This window comes from Solea solea, chromosome 15, assembly GCF_958295425.1.
Source record: "Solea solea chromosome 15, fSolSol10.1, whole genome shotgun sequence".
Taxonomy (NCBI): domain Eukaryota; kingdom Metazoa; phylum Chordata; class Actinopteri; order Pleuronectiformes; family Soleidae; genus Solea; species Solea solea.
The window spans coordinates 9,730,822-9,748,640 of NC_081148.1; the positions used below are offsets into that span (position 1 = coordinate 9,730,822).

The 17,819-nt window shown below is 39.0% G+C and overlaps 1 protein-coding gene across 2 annotated transcripts; it reads right to left on the minus strand.

Moving 5' to 3' along the window:
• Positions 1 to 2,656: 2,656 nt before the first annotated feature.
• Positions 2,657 to 16,769, minus strand: ifngr1l (interferon gamma receptor 1-like). Of its 2 annotated transcripts, none has more exons than XM_058650739.1 (7): positions 16,511 to 16,769; positions 9,484 to 9,601; positions 7,881 to 8,062; positions 7,366 to 7,559; positions 7,009 to 7,189; positions 5,891 to 6,003; positions 2,657 to 5,622 (listed from the first exon to the last, which is right to left on the minus strand). In XM_058650739.1, exons 1-7 carry the CDS (start codon positions 16,575 to 16,577, stop codon positions 5,257 to 5,259), a joined length of 1,221 nt encoding a protein of 406 aa, XP_058506722.1. In that variant the 5' UTR covers positions 16,578 to 16,769; the 3' UTR covers positions 2,657 to 5,256. The 2 variants fall into 2 exon arrangements, with proteins under 2 accessions (XP_058506722.1, XP_058506721.1); XM_058650738.1 differs by having other exon boundaries at positions 7,009 to 7,192; positions 16,511 to 16,768.
• Between the last annotated feature and the right edge of the window lie 1,050 nt (positions 16,770 to 17,819).

The window sequence follows — 17,819 nt, forward strand, 5'->3', positions numbered from 1 at the left end:
CCACTACATTTCCTCTAACTATCTCTGTTACTCGTTACTACCAAACAAAACTAGAAGAAGAAGAAGAGTCTGTATTTTGGTCTGTGTTTATATGGAGCTTTTCTCGTCTTGATGAGCTGCTTTACACTTCAGTTTTCACCTATTCACACACACTTCAACATGGGATCAAGTCTTGCTCAAGGACACATATAGACTAGCAGAGCCAGGACAATTCCTGGCTCTAAACCCACAACCTTCCAGTTGAAAGACAACTCCCCCTACCACTGAGCCACCATGGCTCAATACTAACTCCTAACAAACTTTTTTTAACTTCTAAAACTTAAGTACATTTTATATCAGAAAATTACTTTTGATACTTAAGTGCAGTACATGTCATATACTTTAAGACTTTTACTTAAGAAATATTATAAAAAAGTGACTTTAACTTCTAACAACGTCATTTTCTGTGAAGATTTTACTCAAGTATCCCTTGAAGGTACTTTACACAAGACTGATTCTCACGCTATGAAAATGCACTCATACAAACAAACGTATGTGCACTATATTCATTATTATTATATTTCTGCCAATAAATGCTCATTTAATGCCTTTAATGCACAAAATACTAACAAAAATATACGTAAAGACTAATAGATTGAAAATATTACAAATTGATTTTGAACATGAGAGCTGGAGTTTGACTTCCTCCGAGGAGGAAAATCTGTCGGCCGATGACCAGAAACCCTGCAGCTCATGACAGCTCATGGTGAAGTCTGTTATTGACTGTTACTGGAAGCAATAAGGTCTCCCTACACACACACACACACACACACACACACAGGTTCCATGACTTCAGAGGACATTGCACTCTATACTCTAACCTTAACCATACTGACCTAATCCTAACTCTAAAAAATGTTTTCATCTTAAAATGTTGTAATTTACGTCATGGGGGACCCCATAATGTCACTGTGTAAACAGATTTAGGTCCTTACAACATAAGGAATACCAGGTACACACACACACACACACACAGACAGCAAAGAGGAAGGAAGCTTAACTAACAGATATTTATGCAAACTCACACACAGTGAAGGAGGTCGCCCGTATTGCTCATATTACTGGCTTTAGAGGAAGCAACATGGATTACTTAAATGTCATGAAGCATCATGGTATATATGGTTCTTCCCCCATGACACAATCAAATGTAGTGATTTCAATGGTCCTACACAGTCATGACCCTTCTGTAAAGTAGCTGCTCACTGCACTGAAATGCCAACTTCCCTTCCTTAATTTCACAAATGAATCATTTAATATGCAGGACACTGTTTTTGTCCTTTACATTACTAAGTTAATGATATTATGTTTCATTATTTCATTAGTATTAGACCAAGTACCTACTGAGAAATGATCGGACACTGAAAGAACAACTATTACGACCAACTAATAGGCTCCACTGCTCACATGCGGTGGTGTGTAGAAAGTATTCCTGATATTCCTTTAAGTCCACACTGTACTACAATTTGAGACCAGACCAGAATAAGACACAAGGAGAAAAATGTACAGTAGTCTTTATTGACATAATGTAATTGCTGAAAACAATAGCGTAAGAAATGTTCGCGTGAATTTCTGAGGCATTTGCAGTCAACAACGAGGCAGGAAATGAACGAGGACGTGGAATTAGAGAAAAGACTCGTGGTTCGACTGCTTTTCCAAGTCATTTTGCTCACACTCAAACATTTACACGGTTACGCCAACACAATCCCTGAAAAACGTAATCTTTCTTTTTTTCTCTCTCTTTAAAAGCAGACAAACCTACAATCTTATACATAATAATAACAACAAAACAAAACAAAACAGTTGTTGGTTTAGTCACATAAACAGGGATGTGAGGGTCTGACACTGTAACTGTTTTAGACACTTTTTTTGTCCCAAAGTCATAACACAGCAGATTCAGCATGTCTGAATATAATCAGGTTAAGATTATTTTTATTATTATTGTTGTGTCTCGTTTGTGTCTCTTTAAACCAAAGATGTGCACAGCCCTAAATGCTCAGGATGCAGCAAAGATGGTAACATCTGATGGTAACAGCAAAGAGGAAGTGCGCGCTCATTAAAACGGTTCAAGTTCCAGAGTGTAACATTTTACGAGGACTCGCTGGCAAACAATGAGCACAAGCGTGTTTGTACAAGTGTATAATCGCTTTACATACTGTGAATGCCCGGGAGCGCCACCTTGTGGTGCCATGTCTCTACGGCAGCCCAAAAGGACAAAGAAGCCAGAGCGAGCAGCACAAACAAAGAAGAATAATGACATGCTTCCTGGACGGCAGGGTTGAACGATTCAATGTCAGTCAGTCAGTCATCATCTACCGCTTTATCCTCAACCAGAGGGTCGCGGGGGGTGCTGTGCCAATCTCAGCTACATCGGGCGATAGGCGGGGTAAACCCTGGACAGTTCGCCAGTCCATCGCAGGGCCACACACAGATAGAGACAAACAACCATTCACTCTCACACTCACTCCTATGGTCAATTTGGAGTGTCCAATTTACCTATCCCCACATTGCATGTTTTTGGACTGTGGGAGGAAGCCGGAGTACCCGGAGAGAACCCACGCACACACGGGGAGAACATGCAAACTCCATGCAGAAAGGCCCTTGTTCCAACCGGGCCACTACACCACCGTGTGGCCCCGATTCAATGTCATTTTATCGAAATCATATAATTAAATAATTGTCTCGAGCAATACACGTCTTATTCTACAGACGGAAGAGAACATGTTTGATTTCTCACAGATCTGCACAAACGTCACACAGTCATCATTTGAAAATGAGAATGACGATGCAGAAATGAGCATTTCCTCTTCGCAGTTCCTGTCAAAAATCGTTCAGCCCTACTTGTTGGTAAAGGCCACAATAGTTCCTCAAGTGCTACAATCTGCAGTTTCACCATTGGACGTCACCAATTCTTTTTTTTTTTTTTAAACACATTATGCCGATTGTGCAACAACACGACAAAAGGTTATTGTTATTCACCATTGCACAGAGGGATTAATGAATGGCCACACACAGGAAGCAGAGGGTGAGGAAAATAAAATACCACATGCGACGCAAGTCTCACACATCACACACGTCAAACAAATGGATTTGATTGATGGTTTTTTTTGTCCGTTTACTGCAAAAACAAAACATTGTCTAAAATGACATGGTAATGTTGTATGTAGAACGAGCAGATATCATGTTACATCACCTCATTTTAGTCACAATCATACAGAGCATAAAGACACTCAACTAATAATAATAATAATAAGCTCATTCTAAGTTCTAGTACACGTGTCAATGATTCAATGATCTGTTATTATATGGATGCAGTTATTGTCAACATTCTAGAAGTATTAAATTACTTTAAGTGTACACAAAGTACTTCAGTTGGCAAAGACAGGCTTAACCTTTCTTTGCATTGGTTCTCCTGAGTGATAACACCAGGATTCTCAAGAAACGGCACTTTAAGGACGTTCTAATAAACATTGGACTGTATTTTTAAGGTGCTACTAGTGATTCAGCAATTATTTTAAAGTGCAATTAGAAGAAATGTAATTCCACTGGGAATAAACCTCTCTGTAAGTTATGAATATAGTAATGCTAGAGTGAGTGCAGCAGAGTAAGTGTGTTGTGAAAGAGTATGTGTTTGTTTGATACGTTAAGTTTTGTTATTTTTATTAAACGAGACACAGCAACGTCCTTTCGAGTCTGTGTGCAGGATTCATTGCAGTAAAGTCCTGAAAGTTGAAGCATCAGTGAGCCTCATGGACAAAGAAATCACTCTTCTTTACCTTCTTTCACACTCAGTCCAGTCACTGAACTGCACAGTGTTCACGGACTGAATGGTTATAAATCTAATCGGAAACGGGGTCAAGGAACAGGTGACTCCGCAGAATTGAAGTCAAAGTGTGTGTGAATATTTGTGGTGAGAGCAAAGACACTGTTCTCTGATTTTCGCTCTCTCGTGACGGCACAATTAGGTCAAAGTGCTCCAGTGGGAGCAATTTTAGTTCAAACTCTTTCTTTTCCCTCTTTCTGGGAAGAGCTGACTTGATTTTGCTGGTTCCAAATCCCACTTCTAAGGAAGTGGGCGGTGATTTAGGAATTATTAAACAAAAGAGCTATGATCTTTGTCGTCACTATGGAATCATTAGATAAATAAAAGTGTTAGAAAACATGCAGAGATGTTTGTCGAGGACGTGAGGAGGTTTGGCCGTCAGACACATGCCAGTCTGCGTTCTAAAGTCAGTTTTATAATCCAAATTTAAAATCAACATAATTTCATCTTGATTCTCTGTTGATACTTTTTCGACAGAAAGTATCAACAGAATACTTGTCATCTTAAATAAATATTTTTCCTTTGGCGTCTGCTGATAATTATGATAATTATTTATAGATGTTTTAGAAACTTGATAAATGCCACTAAAGTGCATTAAAACTCTACTTTTTCATCCAAATGTTGGACAAAATAGAATTTTTTTTATTTCTTATGACATTTGTTTAATATTTGCTATATATACACATACTGTATACCGGTTTTTTTTCAGATTGTATTGTCATTGCCATTTTATGGACAAATATTTTTCAAATATTTCAATTCCAATTCGGCCTGAATGATACTTTTTTTTTTGCAATTGGCAAACTGCAACCTAAAAAACAACAACCTTTTAACTCATCACCCTTGCATTGCATTAGTAAAAATGAGTATTTTAATGGTACCTCATGTGGTGATGCTCAGTCAAGATGTCAACTTGTAACACAGCAATGGACTAAAATCTTGACTTAAAAAAAACAAAACACAATGTCACTTTGCAGTTTCCCCCAAAAATCATTCAGTCCTAATTCTCACAGTTAAACGCACTTATTTTGGGGTCCCTGCATCACCTGGTGCCGAGTCTGACACAAGGCCATTTCCTGTCGGTCTTCCTCCGTCTCTCGCTCCAGAAAGACGCCAATCTGATCTAAAGTCTCTTTGATGAAGACTTATCGACAATAGCAAGTTGAGAGTTGACACACAAATATGTGTCGAATAAAAAAGTTAAATAAAACAGACCTGCTAATACTCTAAGGATCCACGTAGCTCTTTCTGTCTTGACTTTTTAAGAAACTGTGTAACTGATGAAAAGGTGAAATCAAAATAAACAAAACACCTGAAATGTGTAACCACATATCCCTTTTGCATCCTTTAAGAGTCACCGTCAAATCTAATTTCTCACTCCAGGAAAGTGCATCTTCTCAGGCACGGTAGCCCTCCACCGAGTCATTTGGACCCAACTCGACCAACACTTCTCTCTTCTCGTAGCCAGAAGGAGCCTCGCTGCAGCTCTCCGTCTCCGCTTCATCTAAGTTGCCTCCTGCCCTGTAACCCTCTCCTTCATCATCCGCTCTCTCCGTCTCTACGTGCTCGCGCATGCCTCCATTTGTCGACACCCCGATGGGCAGACGCAGGACATCGGGCTCCGTTGAACCACCGTCGGCGAGTGTGAAACCGCTGTCGTGATAGTGGTGTGACAGTAGAGGTGTGGGAGAGGAAGGCTCCACTCGAACCACAGTGATTTCCTCAACTGCTGCCGTGGTGTTCGGCCTGGTTCTGTGGATCGTCTTAAAAAGACAAAAAGGAGATTTTAGTGTCATTTTTAGAGCACTGGAACGGTCATTTGAGCTACATTCATACCACTCCATTTTTATTGAACTTCCACTCCGGATACAATTTGATCACATCCACATTTACTAACCGATTAGTTTGTAATAGTTCTTACTATTAGTCACAGCTTCACTTAGCTTTGGCAGCGCTAACTCTTTACTGCCGTCGTTTCTCATTAGTTACTTAATCTCTTCCATTCAAATACGATACATGAATTCAACGTACTATAGATGTCGCATTAGCACTTCTGGGGCTGGTCATCTTTTTGTACACCAGGAAAAGGATGAAGGCGACCACACTCACGGACAGCAAGCTGACCACGATGTAGATGACATAATCTAGATGGAAGAGTGAAAACATTATAAGACATCTGAAGACAAACAGCCTTAAACCTTGTTCACATCTTTGTTGTAAGTATGTTTCTTATGCTGTTGGAAAGCCTGTTTATTTCCCTTTTAAATGCGTCTTCTGCCATTGACTCTTGTTTGGTGTTGTTTCTGGGATTGGATGAGTGAAATCTGAAGAAACAAGACTTATTGGCAATTTAACAACTGATTCCTCAAACAGGGGCCTCAGTAGCATGTGGAAGAACCATACACAGCCACAACACGTTGAGGAGAACGCTATGCCGATTGCTGCACCGATAGAGTGACAGTGTTGTGGAGATTCATGCAGAGAGATATTGAGATGAGATTCTGCAACCAGTGGCCATCCCATATCTCCACAGTCTGGGAGCCGATCCCTATCCGCCAAGATGACAACGCTCGCCACCACAGTGCGAGGTTTATCATCATACTATCAGAGAGCGGAGAGGATGGAATGGCCCGCCTGCAGTCCTGACCTCAACCCTATTGAACACCTGTGGGATCAGCTTGGGCGTGCTGTTTGTGTGACCAAGCTGGTGACCAGCATGAGGAGGAGGAGGTGCCAGGCTGTTGTGGCTGTGTATGGTTCTTCCACATGCAACTGAGGCCCCAGTTTGTTAAATGAATCAATTGTTAAACTGCCAGTATGTCTCGTTTCTTCAGACTTCAATCATCCAATCCAATAAACGACACAAAACAATAGCAGAATAAGCTGTTTGGCAATGGCAGGGAAGATTTGGCGAGTTTTTCATGGGCGCAACCCACATACTCAACTCTGCCTTGCCTTGCCTTACAACTGTCTGTGGCACCATTTCAAAGGGAAATACAGAATTATTGTTGCTGATATCCCATGTCACGCACGGTGTGAACTCACAACAGTATTATGACTTTGCGAGGCGTAAACATAACTTTAGATGTTCACACACACACGTGCAAGGCTGCACATGACACGGTGAAACAAACAAAATATTACTCAACTCTTTTGCTCATGTTGCTTTTCTGACGTTTCTGAAAATGGCCCGGTGCAGTACAACTGTGTGGATTTAACAGCGATTTTCTGCATCTCTCCCGTGATGTTCAGACAGTGTTCCTCTCGTGCACGTTCCACTGGGATCTCCTGCTTACACACACTCTTCGCACACCTGAAATGGTGTGGCTGCTTCTGCACGACACATAACAAACCGTGGAGCTCCAAAAAACATGTGCAATGGCAAATACAAACAAACAATTTTTCATTGATGCCATGTGGACATTTAAGTCTATAGCCAAGTTCCTTTTTGATTATTACTATGACAATGTCTTATAACAAACTTCAGATAGAAAAGATAGGCTGACCTGGCTGATGATGACAACACCATAATTAAACAGAGGCAGCTCCCTCTGTGCATAATGGCGTCTCTTATTTCTGGGTCTTGAGATTTGGCTGCTGGGCATCGCCGGGTGGTAAAAAAGCCAAGGATGTGTGAAGCTGAATGCAATAATGTCGTCCGGTCGGGCAGTGATGTTCACTGGTGGGAGGTCCAGATAACCTGGAAAGAACAAGTCGTATGTGACACAAACAAAACAAAGATGTTAAAGTCATTGTAAAGGATTGGTAGTTTTCATAAACCAATCACAGTAAGTAGGAATAGGAAATACTGGTATGAAATGTCCTATTGTTCAGACATCCATCGACCAAATCTGATGCTGTAGTTAGGGGTCAGGGGTTTTTACCCATCTGTTCTGCGGTTTACTTTAGTCTTAGTTCTTGTTTCTTTTAGCCTTAACATTTTTGTGAACTAATTTGTTCTGTTGAATCTTATTTAAACGTTCAATGCATACCTGTGGGAACACTTAGCCGCTCTACTCACATTTCTGAGTTGTGGGAGAATCCATGAAGTAGCTGAAAGTGATTCCGTCGGGAGGCGCCGACACCGACTCATTCTGACCAATGACTGCAGTTACAGTAAGGAAATATTCATTGTCTGGATCAGAGAGAGAAGAGACGTTGGCTTGTAGAGCTGGTGGGTCCACCCAAACTGCATCAGCAGGACTGAAGACAGAGTCAAGGAAGAGTCAGTGTAAATAAAAAAATATTGTTTTAAAACAACTATTTCACTTCACGAAAGGCTGACCACTCTACATCTCCTTAAGTCCATAATATTTCAAGAACATGATCGCCATTATCTCACCATTAGACATTAGCCTTTTCCAGCTGGAAACTGAATTTTGTCAACTGTTTCGCAGAGTTGATCCACTGCTGCCTCCATTGGTAAGTTTAAATGTGTTATCTTGTGACTTTAGGGTTTGAAATCCTTTGTTCAGTGGCTGATGAGCAGCCTCTGTTCCCGCAGGCTAAAAACTTTCTATAAACTTTGGTGCTGGAGAGTAAGTGAGTTTACAGACTTCAGTTTCCAGCAAGAAAGTTCTGTCTAACAGTGAGATAAAGAAGCAAACATATTCTTAAGATATGCATGCAAAGATTTGATTTGAACATTTCATTAAGTGGCTTTAGTCTTATTCCTAGTTATTCCTTTCAATGAGAGCGAGTGTTTGGCTTCCACACAGGTCTAGAGCATGCGTGGTAAAAATCAGTGTTAATGCGTCAAAACCACATTTAAAAACCAAAACTATCCCTTTGTTGTTATTCATATATGATAGGGGCTGAAACAATGGCTTGATTAATCAGATTAATCGATTATGAAAATAATCAGCTGTATATAGGTATTGCAGCTCTATATAGTATTAATCTATAAGGTATAATACAGGTTCAACTCCTTATATGGACATCCAGGGGGTGTGTGTTTATAGGTCACATATTCAGACTTTAAAAAATTGTGGGTTTTCTTTACGTGTTGTTGAGTCAAAAGTTATGATCCATTTAATATCGCATTTTTAGTTGCGATATAAAGTAGCAATAGTTGTGCCGAAGTCACTAAATAGACCGTTTTCCTGTTCTTTTTGGCCATATAAACTAGGCCAAGTGAACTATGAACTGTGACTTTTTTCCAAATTTCCCAAATTCAATCCGATTTTGAACATTTTGAGTACTTTTTGCGCGGGTGTGTTTATACAGTTTGTGAAAATGATTGCCTATAGGTTGTGCTGAAAATAAAGGATATAAGACGCTCTATATTTGCACATTCTTATAGCCTCTGTATATACACTGTACGTTTTTAACAGAGTCACGGAAAAAAAGCAGAAAAAATGCTCTGTGTTCTAAGGGTGGACTATTAACTCAACCAAATTTGAAAATAATTAAAATGTGAGCCGTACATTAAGTGCTTAAGGACACAGTATTATGAAGTGGATAACTATTTTAAAATACAATGTGAGGACACACTCCTGACTCCACTTGGACATCAATTACTTATGGTTTTCAATATAGTGCAACATTGAAGCAAAGATTATCTGTAATAAATGAATATATAAATGGTTTCGCGTGCAAAGAGAAGAACATTGTTTATAGCTGACCCCGAATATGAAAGGATGTCCACTCTGAATCGAAGCCCTGGCAAGAGGCGCGGGTAACTCCACCGCACGATGTTGTGCATATTGTGGCACTGCAGGGTCACGTTGGTCGGCTCCTCCACTGTGGAAATGAGAGACAAATGATGTCAACCAAGAAATGAATGTAACACTGCCAAATTATTACACTGTAGATGAAAACTCCCCCTTTTTTCCCTGCTATCACTAGTAGAAAAATACTGACCAAAAGCTGGGAATATCCCGAGACATTACAGACTCTTATGATAATCACTCTGGCCTGTTCAATAGGGCTCTGTCAGGGGGGCTGGATGTTTAGTACCATAAGCTTTCCACTAGATGGCCCTGCATGTCAACTCATATTTACACTGACACTCATGGCGAGCTGTCATCAGTGGGTCTTTGGGTCATAAACATACTGTCAAGAAACACACAAAATAAACATAATGTATAAACCTCTGCAAATTTGGCAGTAAAATATTAAACCAAAACTAATCCAAGACTGGCGGTGGTTTCCATGTGGCAACACTTTCACTTCATCTCAGCAAAATAAAATGATTCAAAGATGTGATCGAGACTGCACCACACTAGTTGGTTTTGTGTGCCCACATCGTGTTTACACAAGACTGACATTCAACTCTCTTTTACAGGAAACAGGTGCTTCTTAGAATTACAGTAATTGTGTTCACACACCAGTGATTCCGACACACGTTTAACGTTTTCTTCTTTAGAGCCAAGAATACAAAAAAAACCCCAGACAGAGTAGAAGAGGACACAGCAGTAAAAAAAATTAGAATCAACTATTGTCTGTACGACAGTAAACTGGACTTTGGACTAAACAACAAAGGCTTCAAGTGAGCTACTTAATAATCTTTCACATTTATTATCAAAAGGGCCAGAGAGAGAAATCCCCATTCATTTTAGTTTCAGTTCCTCATAGAACGAACATTTGCTTGCACTCACGTGACACAGGCCTCACACAACATACACCCACACGTACACACAGAGGCTAAGACACAAACTGAGGTGTGAGACAAGTGAAAGAGAAATCATCGACACACTGTAGATGTGACAACCACAGCCGTAACAGTGGTTACCGTGGGCTGCCACCACAGGGTGCCTCAAGACGCACACACACTGAAATATTTTAGGTTTGATACATATTTTTTTACATTAAATAATAATCTGTAAATAATTTTACAGATTATTTACACCCGTTAACGCAGGCTAAACGGGTGTAAATAATCCAGTGCAGTGGTACTTTTTTACACAAAGTATCAACTGAGGAAATAATGAGCTCTCGAAGTAACACCATTATCACAAAATACAGTCGCGTGAAAAGGCCGAGCAAAGTCAACTACTTTTCACAGGAGGCAGATTTGTTCTCGCTCATCATCTACAGTTGAACAATTAATAGAAACCTTATCGAAATGTCAATACAGCCTACTGCCATTTTCAGTTACAATATAATTTTAGATAAATTATTTTCTTGATCTATACACATCTTTTTCTACAGACTGAAGGGAACATCTTTGTTTCTCACAGATCTGCACAAATATCACACAGTAATCATTTTAAATGTTTTTCAAATGAAAAGGAGAACAATGACAATCGCGAATCATATCGCAATTGCATTTCCTGTCAAAATAATCTTTCTCACGTACACTTGTTTAGCCAAAGCAGATTAAGATGGAGTATTATTATAATTTTTTTGTTATTTGGTTCATTTTCTACCCAGAAAATTACTCAGCTCCACTCCAATCACATACCCTGGTTTATACAGTTGAACAGTATTTGTTATTTTCCTCAAAGTACGACCTGAGGAAGCTTGTGTACCACTGGTGGTACACTGACCACAGTTTGAGAACCATGCCTCTAGCATATACAGCGAAGTCTATAAATAAGTATATAATAAATACATTCATCTGTGAAAGAATTTGAACAGAATGGGCCAAAACACCAGTTACACAAAGGTCAGACTGTCATGTTTGGGTCAAACCCTCAGCTAAAGGAAATTTACTAAACACTCAGTTACTGGTAAGGTGACACGAGTCAAGGAGAAGGATGTCACCCTGAGATCATTGAAGAAGGAAAAAAAGAAATCAGCTTAAGACGCAGATGAGGTTGACAACAACAAAAGCACTGTTCAAACGCAGCAGGAGACAGCAGGTGCTATCAGACTTCAAAAAGGAGGTCACAGGCAAAAACGCACGTTACTTCACACACATAGACGTGCAACAAAGAACACTTATTCTGCACAGACAACAGAAGACTGAGAAATGCAACAATGCTCTGTGTGTGTGTGTGTGTGTGTGTGTGTGTGGCTACGACACATTAAGGTGCACAAGTGTATTTTGTACATTTAATGTCATTTTAGACAAACGTACAAAACACAAGTATTTGTTTATTTTATTTATTTTAACAAGGTGCTGTTTTACTGTTATTTGACTTTCATTGTAGTGTTACTTTTTTTATTTGTACTTAATTTGTTGTTGCACTTTTTTTCTTATGATAAAAAAAAATCAATAATCATCACAATAACTATTATTTTATTTTGTCACTTTCTATATGAGAAGGAATGGTCACTTTTACATAATTGTTCTCATTTTCATGAGAATGTGATTTCTGTGATTTGATAATTACAGTAGGTCATTTGTGAATTCGATTAAATTCTGATGAATTGTTCAGCCCTGTTTAGTAGTGTGCCATTTTGAATGCTAAGTCAAATTCAACACTAGACACAATTCACACGGACTAGCCAGCCAAAGAGAGGAAGTGAGGATAGCTCGCTGTCTCGCCTGCTGCTCATACTGGGCAGCTTCTTGTGAAAAACAAATGAGGTTTTCTTCTTCCTCAGCCTCAAACCAGCAGCTGTTGTAACTGTGTGACGTTGTCCATGCTCCTCCCAATCAAACTATCCTGGTGCAAAAGTAACTCTTAATCAGGACGATCGTAAACTCATTTTACAATCGTTTGAATCTAACTGACATTTGTTTACATTTGAAAGCTATGCACTCTAGCTTTAAAATCATATCTCCTAACTTGCCATCATCCTATTTTAATGCACATTTGTAATTTGCACATAAAACACCAGCATCAAAAAGTCTTGAAATGTTAGAAAAAGGTTGTTATGCTTGAGGGAGATGGAAACTGCAGCATTTGGTGAAGACCTGATAATGACATTACATCTGAACTAGCCCCCTCTGTTTTGGCTTCTAATGTTGGCACTTGACTGTCGGTGGAACACATTTCCTTCTTCTTAGTTTTTCAATATCCTTCCTTCCAGACTCTGAAGATTGTCCTGGTTCCTGTCTGAATGTAAAAGCCCTCCCTTCCTAGCCTTTGTTTGTCAATTGCTGCTTTGACATTATCTGATCTGTGTTAAAATGCCTCAGTATCGTCTACTCAGGCTCAGTCCACTGGATATCATGAACACCACCATTACTGCAAACTGTGAACAAAGACTTTGAGTGATTTCCTTTCGACTAATTCAGTGAATAAAGGATGACGTTTAGAAATCATGTGGCTGAAACTTCCGCATAGCTTCTGCATTTCACTGCATGTGAAAAACTGTGGAAATGTTGGAAATATTAGCCACGGTTCACTTTCAACTGACTTATCAAATATTTTTGATAATGTTGGTTTAAATTCACAACATCAGCCTCTCCTTTTCTCACTTTTCTCTCTTGACTTGTAACTTGTGCTTATACACAGGCCTACACACACACACACACACGCACACACACGCTGGTTTTGCATTCTTTGTGCGGACATTCCCTAGCCCCCTAAACCTTAACCATTACAACTAAATGCCTAACCCTAAAACCAGGTCTTAATCCTCCAAAAGTCATTTTAAAGTTGTTTGGACCTGCTAAAATGTCCTCACAAGGACAGAAAGATAGGTTTGCTTGACAATTGGTCCACACAGCCTACTAAAGACACGCATGTACACACACACACACAAAATGCATTGACATAAATGTGTCCAAACCAAAAGTGAACAATTTTGCAGTGAAATGGGAAGAGCCACAAGTTTTAGTAACTTGTTGTGTACAGAAACTGTGTACAGTATAGGTTAGCAACAGCAACTAAAAACAGCAACCACACACAAATATCACAGGATTTAATTCTCCACCACAAACTATACAAATGAGAAAAGGAAGTCGTTTCACACCGTGTTTTAAAACACTGTGTGTTAACACTCTTCACATCTGTGAAAACCACAGCCCCAAACACACACACGATCACCTTTTCTACCACAGATGACACATACACATGTTCAAAAACTAAAGTCAATTCCGTTCACAAATGTAACTTCATCTGAGGAAACACATGATGGTGTGATAAACCGGAAGAGATACACTGGTCGAAGTCACTTAGTGATTCATTTCATGTATTATGCAAGATCGATAATGAAGGAGGCTGAATTAGCAGAAGTAAAAGCTTTAACAAATCAATACATGTCTGAAATATTTAAAAACGTTTTTAGATGCCAAGACATTTTTCAAAGAAACCTGGAGATGAAGTAGTGGTGGTGGAGACAATAGTTGAACAAACCAACTGCTTTGGACTGGTCCAGAGATGTTTTATTTCATGCACCCACATATGTCTACACATGCAGTTGGTTGATGATTTAAAAAAAAAGAAAACGTGAGGATGTATTTCACTTTCACTTATGTCAACCAAAACGATTTAACTAACTGACTAATGTAGTATGAAAACAGTCACAGATAAATAAATGAAGTACAAAGGAACGTTTAACACAAAATCAAAGTAGTTGCCGATCCATATTTTCCCAATATTTGCGAATTCATTCATCAATTTCCAAAACCAACAGAGAGAATAAAGTCATGATGAGAGGTTTTCACATTTTTTACATAAATGATAGATCAAATGCTAATTACAAACTAAATGAACAGGATTGATAGATGGTAATCACAAATGTACATCATCAGCAATGGCTCTCAAAGCGAATGCAGGTATTAGCGCACTCACTGACTGTAACACAACACCAGGTCTGGCATATAAATGATGAGTGCTCATTTTCATGAGTACATTTGAGCACAGTACACTCTACACAGCACAGATATGGAATTAGAGTAACACAATTTTCATGAAGCAAGCAACACTTTATACATTGAGCAAACAAAAATGAATAGCAAAATCAAATCACACAAATAGCAAACAAAATATCGATTTAATCATTCAAAATGATTGTATTTTATTTATTTATTTTGCTTATCTTTATGTTAGATGGGAATTTCACTTGCTCCAACTCTTTTGCTTTCGTGCTCCAAACTTGTTCTTTGCACTCCCCGGTTTTTGTTTGTGATTCTGACCATGGGCGGGGCTTATGAAGCTGCCTGTTGATCGGCTACCGAGTTTGAGAGTTTCGGAACCCCAGCTCGATGGAACGGAAGTAGTCAAAGGCTTGGAGTCGCTGTCCGTTTGGAACTCGTTCCCCCACCGACAACTGACAAGCTTCTTGTAACAATTGTAAATGTAATAATTGAAATAATTGAAATAATAAAGTAGCTAGTGTTTTTCAGATTATCTTTGAGGTATTACGAACGAGTTCCAGACGGACAGCAACTCCAAGCCTGTGTCAACTTCAGGTCAATTGAGCTGTCGCTCTAAAACTCAGCAGCCAATCAGCAGGCAGATTCATTAGCCCCGCCCATGGTCAGAATCACAAACAAAAAGCCGGGGAGTGCAAACAAAATTCCCATCATTGCTAACAAAAAGTGTGATTTCAAATAAATAAAATAATTTATTTATTGATTAAATCGATATTTTATTTGCAGTTTGTGTATTTTGATGGTTCATTTTGGTTTTGGTCAATTTTTCTTGCTTCACAAATCTAATTCCATAAACGCCGTTGGGTTGCAAACCTTCTGAAGTCAGCCTGAGAAAAGTGGAATATAGTGCAATGCCCTAGGATATTGAGTAATACTAAAAACTGAAATGAGGAAATAAAAAAAAGTCTTCAGGTCTGGTTTATTGACCCAAGTGTGTGTTTGCCATTATCTTCTGATTTCTTCCATTTACTCACTGTCCACTTTATTAGGTACACCTGTTCAACCACTTGTTCACTCAATATATCTAATCAGCTGAACACAACTCATTTAGACATGGTCTAGATGACCTGCTGAAATGCAAACCCAGCATCAGACATTAGGTGACTTTGAACATGGCATGGCACTTGGTGGCAGATGGGCTAGTCTGACTGTATTTCAGAAACCATTGATTCAGTGGGATTTTCATGTTAATATATATGTTAATATAATATAATATAATGATATATGTTAATATAATAATAAGCAGCAGCAGTAATTTGGGCAAAATGTATTGTTAAAGCCAGAGGTCAGAGGAGAATGGTTTGAGATTATACAAAGAGAAAAGTAACTCTTGTTACAAGCAGATTGGCTACAGTAGCATTGGACCACACTGATTTATGCCACTTCATAGGGTTTGTGAATGGTGAGTGTACAAATGGGAATAGCTTGAAATGAAAACAACACCTGAACAAGAGTAAAACTAAAAGTAACATGAAAGGGAGTATAAAATGAGTGGCCATAGAGAGGAGCAAAATTTATTTTCAATGTCATGCTCAGATTGAGTGTACACTTTCTGTGGTGTGGACAGATGAGTAGGTGGAAAAGGAGGATTGGGGATAGAGAGACCCAGGCCTGCTCACTCACGGGGATGCACGTACACAGACACCTACAACTAGCACAGACTGTCAGTGTCACAGCTGTATTTCAACACCATAAAGTATTTACTGCTGCCCATTACAGGGAAAACCACAAACCAGAACAATGCTACATGTTAGCCAACATGGATTTGTCGTGTTTTCCAGGTGACAATAGACGACAACAGCGACTCTCCAGCCCTTCTCTTCCTAATAACAGCCTTAACATTCACACTACACAGCGTGTAGTGAATCATGTTGTACATGCTGTTATTTACATGTTGACAGAGCTAGTATGTGCACAGAGAGAGAGATGTAGCTTACCGAGAGCCAGTGCGACTGGTAACCAGAGGAAAACGTGGAAAACGGAAGGAGGTTTGAGCGAATCCATGCTCACTTTATAACCAGACACTCGCCGCTTGCTTCTTGTTAATAACAAATGTTGAGTCAACGGGTCAAACACGAGGGAGAGACAATATCAGGTAGTTAAACGACAGTTTTTTTTCTTTCTAACACGGCAAGCAGCTTGCTGTGGTTCACGCAGAGCTCCGCTCAGCTACGCTGCGGGACGCTCCTGAAAGGCGGATACGTCCACGCGCAAATGCTGCCTTCACTTACCCTCGTAAATCCCGTTGCTAACCACGAGAAACCCGTTTTCCCCGGGTTTTCTTAAAACTAAAGCTGAAATGAGTTCCAATTTCTGCCACTTGAAACATTTTATTTATTTCAGTGTCATATTAATGATATGAGATACTATATCATTATTATGACCTATTATCTAATAAATATGACTTGTTGTCTCATAATTATGTCTTGGTGTCTATGAGATATTGTACCCTTTGCAACACAGTATTTGATGCCAACGCAAGTTTAAAAAAGGGTTTCTACTTTATTGTAATTCCCCTTCACGCACAGATTAAACAACTTCTGCAGGAACATGATGTCAGTCTTACTGAAAAAAGTAGATCCTTTGGTGTTTTAACTGACATACAGTCTGGTGGGGAGTATCAAAAAATGTGTGAAAAAAACTGAAACTGTTAATGCTGTCTGGCCTGACATTATTTAAAACAAAATGTGTTCTTGTTGAAACAGATAAGGCTGTGTACATAACACCATTGCCAAACCCTTATGAAAGGGACTAGAACTTGATCAATAAACTCAAGTCAAATGTTTCTCTGTTCTTGTGTATGTTTTTAAGGTACATAAAGATAATGCAATTGAGCACACATACTATTTACTGTAAACCTTTAAAGATGAGCCACGGCCATGTAAATGTAGGGGTCAATGACTTGACCTTATTTCTGTACTTGGATCAAGATATACTAAGTATTAGTACTTTGTGGCAGAAAGAAGTAAAACGTATACTAAAGTACTAGTATAAGCTTTAGTATTAAAGTGTAATTGTAAGTCTTAGTATTAATGTACTTAGTCTTAGACTATTCTTTATACTTTTCAGGATAAGCCAAGTATACTTCACTATACTTTTGTATATATAGTATATAAAAAGTAAACTTCAAGTACACTGCCTCAGTTTTAGTATAAAATAAGTATACTTGTAGTACACTTGAATGATGATGATGACTTACTATCTCATAATTATGACGTAGTATCTTATTGTTATGGCTTAGTATCT

Bases quoted from the DNA above. Each gene is read 5' to 3' on its own strand.
- ifngr1l (XM_058650738.1), bottom strand. From the start codon at position 16,577: ATGGATTCGCTCAAACCTCCTTCCGTTTTCCACGTTTTCCTCTGGTTA. The intron at 7,560-7,880 runs GTGAGTAGAGCG...TGTTCTTTCCAG, and splicing joins TTCTCCCACAACTCAGAAAT to GTTATCTGGACCTCCCACCA. The intron at 5,623-5,890 runs GTACGTTGAATT...TGTCTTTTTAAG, and splicing joins GTGCTAATGCGACATCTATA to ACGATCCACAGAACCAGGCC.